This window comes from Castor canadensis, chromosome 1 (assembly GCF_047511655.1).
Source record: "Castor canadensis chromosome 1, mCasCan1.hap1v2, whole genome shotgun sequence".
Lineage (NCBI taxonomy): Eukaryota > Metazoa > Chordata > Mammalia > Rodentia > Castoridae > Castor > Castor canadensis.
Genome location: NC_133386.1, coordinates 136181100 through 136187099, shown reverse-complemented (window position 1 = coordinate 136187099; position 6000 = coordinate 136181100). Strand labels below are relative to the sequence as shown.

At 34.4% G+C, this 6000-nt stretch overlaps 1 protein-coding gene across 1 annotated transcript; it reads left to right on the top strand.

Moving 5' to 3' along the window:
* Nucleotides 1–223: 223 nt before the first annotated feature.
* Nucleotides 224–1177, top strand: LOC141423966 (olfactory receptor 10AG1-like). Its single transcript, XM_074075456.1, has one exon. The coding sequence runs from the start codon at nucleotides 224–226 to the stop codon at nucleotides 1175–1177; it is 954 nt and encodes a 317-aa protein (XP_073931557.1).
* The last annotated feature ends 4823 nt before the right edge of the window (nucleotides 1178–6000 follow it).

Here is a 6000-nt window from a genome sequence, read left to right as displayed (position 1 = left end):
AAAACATATGTTAAGTGTTGTCTTACAGCAAGGTATGGTGTTTCATGTTTATAATCCCAGCACTTAGGAGGCTGAGGTATGAAGATTATAAATTTGAGGACCACCTGAGCTACATAGAAAGAAGGTGTCTTTAAAAACTAACTTATTAACTAACTAACTAAATGGCATGGTAAATAAATTAATATTTTTTATAAAGTAATTAATAAGTATGCCCTCTCCACAGATGAATCAACACCAAAAGCCAACAGAAGAAAATAGAACAGAAGTGATGGAATTTGTTCTTTTGGGATTTTCTGACGTTTCTCACCTCCAGTGGTTTTTATTTGGATTGTTCCTTGCCATCTATATCATTATCCTGTTGGGAAATGGCACCATATTACTAATAACAAAAATAGAACCCACTCTCCACACCCCCATGTATTATTTCCTTGGCAATTTTTCCTTTTTGGAAATCTGTTATGTGTCATTTACTCTCCCCAGAATGCTTGTGAATCTTGGCACTCAAAGAAGAAGCATCTCTTCAGTTGTCTGTGCTACACAAATGTGCTTTGTTCTTGTACTGGGAGCCCCAGAGTGTTTTCTTTTGGCTGTGATGTCCTATGACCACTATGTGGCCATTTGTAACCCTCTGAACTATTCTGTACTCATGAATCACAAGGTTTGTACCCAGCTGGTGACTGGCTCCTGGATCAGTGGAATTCCAGTCCAGATAGGACAGACCTTCCAGATTTTCTCACTGTCATTCTGTGCTTCCAACCAAATCAACCACTTCTTCTGTGATATACCCCCAATACTCAATCTTGCTTGTGGAGAAATCTTTGTGAATAAGATGATGGTCTATATAGTTGCTGTGTTGTTTGTCTTAGTTCCTTTTCTGTTAATACTTATATCTTATAGCGAAATCATCTTTACAGTTCTCAAATTGTCATCAACCACAAGTAGGGCCAAAGTCTTTTCCACCTGTTCATCTCATCTTGCTGTTGCGGGGTTATTCTTTGGACCAGGCATTATTACATATTTAAGACCCAAGTCTAGTCATTCATCAGACATAGAAAAAGTGCTTTCTCTGTTTTATACTATTGTAACTCCCATGCTCAACCCCATGATATATAGTCTAAGGAATAAAGATGTGATAATAGAATTAAAAAATTATTATATAAATAATTCTTTTGAATAAAACATGAGTTGTGTTTGCAGGTCTTGTTTTTCCATGTCTATAATAAACTTTCAACTAATATGTATTGTTACCTCTGTCTCTTATTTGTCTCTACAATGATAACTATTTCCAAAGTAAATTCCATTTGTAATGTTGAGAAACAAATCGGTCTTAAGTTATGAGCAAAGAATGTGTCACTAAGTAAAAAAAATGCAATAGTAATTCCATATATTATTTTGTACAAAATAACCATTCTTAAAAGAACTTTTGACAAGGCTGATTTAATTGAGAGAATTTTAGTAAGGCATTGTTATATCAATTACCAGAAATCATATTTTTTTTGCCACATATTTGTGACATCCATTTTTATAAAGCAAGTAGCCAAGGCATGAAATGAAACACACACAATAGAATAGGCAAAAGAATTCAGAGAAACCATGATTGGTCAGGACTTTTGGCTAAAAAAAGTATGGTATAGTGATTATACCTTCCATGAAAATATCTTGTGTATAAATGAATAAGATAATCTCTCTCTCTCTCTCTCTCTCTCTCTCTCTCTCTGTCTCTCTCTCTCCAAAACTGGAACATATGATACTACATCCTGACTAGAAACAGGGAGCCTTAGCATATGTTAATAACTCAAATGATAAGCCTAAGAACAAAACAAGCATGGGAAAAATCACTGCTAATTTTAGAGAGAGTAATTATTAGAAACTAATGAAATCTAATTGAAATGATTGGTAATTGGACAATAAAAAATGAAAGAAAAATTGAGTGAGCATGATTTCACAAAAAAATTCAAGGCAGAACTTGGACAAATTCAAGCTATTGCATGTAAAATTGAATGACGTAGGAACTGAGAAGGCCTTTCTTTCTTATCTTTCTATATACAAGAAATATAGAAAAAGATAGGTTGTGAGAAGAGCATGTTTTAGCAAAATTGATGTTTATTCTACTAAAAAAAAAGTGCTGCATCCTACATTATGGGATAGGCTCAATATTGTCAACCTGCTAATAGATAGCTAGCTGATCACCCCTGGGAAAATTGCTGCAGCAAGCATTCAGCATTAGTTTCTCTATTAAGAAAGAGACAAGTTGAGGACCTTGTAATGCATTCCTGCAATCCTAGTGGAGGAGATAAGGGTCGGAGGATCATACAAAGTCTTTCATTGGTAAAAGCACTAGACCATGTCTGTAATATAAGATAAAGCAAAAAAGGCTGTAGGAAGGGTTCAAGGAGAATAAATGAGGTTTCAGTGCATTGAAGTGAAACAAAATTTTGTGGTAGTTGCCAATATCAGATGTGGGAGACCATCTCTGATGTGATGGATTGTCCCACATGGTCCTTGTGCTAACCTGACAGAAGCAATTTTGAGGGCATCCACTACACTAATATAGAAAATGTTTAAAGGGCCTTCCATCCCAATATATGAAAAAGTCACAAAGCAGAAACAGAAGAAATATGAAAAAAGCAATATGACTCTTTCAAAATTTCACAACTCTGCAATTATTGTATCCACAATTCTGAAATTGTTGAAATGCTGGACAAAGAGTGCAAAATTCTAGTTTCAAAATTCACCAATGACCTCAAAGTGATCCAAACAAACACATAAGGGATGTCCACCAGAAATTTAGAAGTGTGGATGAGAAATTCAGCAAGCAAATTGAGATTCTAGAACTATAAGACAGGAAAACTTGGAAATTAAGCTCAAAGAATAAAAAAATGCAATGGAAGGCATTACAAATAGAGGAGATTATGTAAAACAAAATATCAGAGATTGAGAACAAGGTTGAAGCATTATTTCACTTAGATAGGAATAAAGAAAAAATAAGCAATCATGACTATCATTGTCAAGATCTCTGGGACATGATCAACAGACAGCACTAAAAATCACGAAATATTAGAAAGGATTGAGATAGAAACTAAGGCACAGAAAACTTATTCAATGAAATTATAGCACAAACCTATCAATGTGTAGAAGGATATGGACACCCAGGAGACATGACCAGAAAAGAGTATCTGCATATTACAATATAGGTAAAATGCCAAGAGTACTATAAAAATAAAGTGTTTTCTATAACTCAGACCCTGAAGACCATGGAACAATAAAGAAATCCCTACTTACCTAACAAGTTAGAAAGAATATAGGTCCTACCATAAACAATCCAACAAAAAAAATTTTCTCTGAAAATTTCAAAATCATTGATCAATTGTCTTATTAATTTGTCAATAATGAACCTAAAGGAAAAAAAAAAACAGTTGTACTCGTTATAGTTTGAATTAAAGGAATTTACTTCACAACAAAAAGTGTACTCAAAAGGATTTTATTTAAAACCAAACAAATACTATTCAGTGAAATAAAGAAAATATGAAGGAAAACACCAGAGGCACGAGAGCCATCAGCACCAAGATACTCACAGACTTCCTTTTCTGCCCACATACAAGGTCACACTCTTGCTTGAAAGCAGATGGACTGTGTAAAGAATCTGAATTTGTCAAAAGCTCAGAGTAAAAGCAAATAAGGAGGTGTGTACTTCCTCTTGGTGTGGTAACTAATTCAGGTTTTAATCCAACAGAACACTTGCTTATCACAAATAAAGTGACTGGAGTCAGCAGGCATATTTTAGACTGTACACTGGGTATCATAAAGCCCATTGGTCTTATCATAAGTATAAGTAAAAGTCTAATACTTCTAGGTATTCCCAGATAAACAGAGAATGATTATCCTGTCAAGTATAATCAATTATAGAGATATATCTCTATAATGTGATGATCAAACTACATGCATTTCAAATTATTGAATTGCTTTCTAATATTGCAAAACAAATGATTAAAAATTCAGCAAGTTATTATAACATGAATTTATCTTCTCAGAGTTTCTGAAGTCCCTAAACACTATACAGGGTGGTCAGTTTCTTTTCTTAAAATATCAAAAGCTGATTAATAGAAGGGTACATTTAGGGGCAATTTTTTGTCTGAAGGCTGTCAGGAAATATGTTGCACTTTAGCTCAGATTGTTTGTAGAATCCAGTTCCTCAAGGATGTAAGTCTGAGGTTGAATTCTCTTGCTAGGGCAAATTATAGCTTCTAGAAACCAACCACATTACATGCATTTTACTTTTTCCCATTTCCCTCAAATGGGTAAATAAAATGTATAGGATTTTTCTTCCAATTAGCTGTTTTTTTCCTATTAATGATATACATATGTTTATCCTGCTGATACATATCATGTTTTCTGACATTACTATAGTAACTCCAGCTTTATACATCTATGATTTGTGTGTTAAAGTTTTTCTATTCATATTTTTTTCTATTCCTAAAACATTTACTTTTTGAGGGGGCAGGGGTCCTTTTTTTATTATTATTCACTTATTCACACGTGCATACATTGTTTGGGTCACTTCTCCCTCCTGCTCCCACCCCCACCTTCTCCCCCCCATCCCCCTTCCAGGCAGAACCTGTTCTGCGCTTTTCTCCAGTTTCATTGAGGAGTACAAATAAGCAATAATAAGAAAGACATAGAATTTTTGCTAGTTGAGATAAGGATGGCTATACAGAGAGATTCCTAGCATTGCTTCCATGCACAAGTGTGTTACAACCCAGGTTAATTCATCTCTAACTGATCTCTACACTGGTTCCTCATCCTCTTGTGTTGACCTCTGTCACTTTAAGGTTTCTGTATTAATTGCTCTGGAATGGGACATCAAATGCTTCATGTTTTGGGTTTTATATCTAACCCTGTAGCTCCTGTATATGTTCTCCCCTTGTCATGTAACCTAAGTCCTACAACATTGCTGTATTTGCCCAAGATCTAAAGTATGTCTGGTGTAGAGAATAGATATTTGTGTTTGCTTTATAATCTGTTTTCACTTTAATTGTAATATTTAGTTATTCACCATTCAGTATACTCATTAACGGATTAGGAATTAGCTGGAACATTTTTTTAACTTTGTCTATTGGTTTTCTTCTGTTGATCCCTTATTTTTCTTCTTTGCAAATTTGTCTGTGTTTTATAGAAAAACTTCATTAGATAAATCATTGCATAGCTACAGGCTATTGTCTCTTTAAACCTATAAAGAGGTTGCTCTATTACTTTCTGTCTTAAATATTTTCTAATGAGAGATCTGCATTAATCAAATTTTATTACTCAATCCTGGTTATTATAAAATTTTTGACCAAACTAGATTTTTGTATACAATTATACAAAAATGAGAAGAATGTTTTCTCAAAAATGAGAAGGAAATTATAAAAATATACAAAATAAGAATTTAAAAAACATGACTAGCAAATTGATGGTGAAATTCTTAGAAAACATAAGACAAGCTCAAAAAGCCAAGTATCACATGTACTTAGTCATTTTTAGAAATTAGATCTAAAATGATGTTTATGATGATGATAATAATACTAATAGTAATAGGACACGGATGTGAAAAGGAGATGGTCTTGTCTGGAGTAATCAACAGGAGGTGTGAAGGGGAAAGGAAATTAAACTGAAGATATATCAAGAAGCCCACCAAACACTGTTTGCAAAAACAGAGATATGTAACCAGCCCTAGGGAAACCCTTCTTCCCCACAGTAATTTTTTTTCTTCTTCCTTACTTCTTTCTTTCCTTCTCTTCTCCTTCCTCCATCAAACTGAAATAATGTATCAACAAGAATCAAACTTTGGTGTAATGAAGCCCTAGCCTATGGAAAGCCTCCCCATGCCATGTTGCACTGAGAAAATTTAGCCCCATTTCCCACTGCTACCACTCACTCCTCCCGCCCACCTGCTGGCTCCAAATCAGCCTGTGCATCAGTTGACAGAACAAACAAGTGAGCACCACACACATCAAGCAGGAA

Bases quoted from the DNA above. Each gene is read 5' to 3' on its own strand.
- LOC141423966 (XM_074075456.1), top strand. From the start codon at position 224: ATGAATCAACACCAAAAGCCAACAGAAGAAAATAGAACAGAAGTGATG.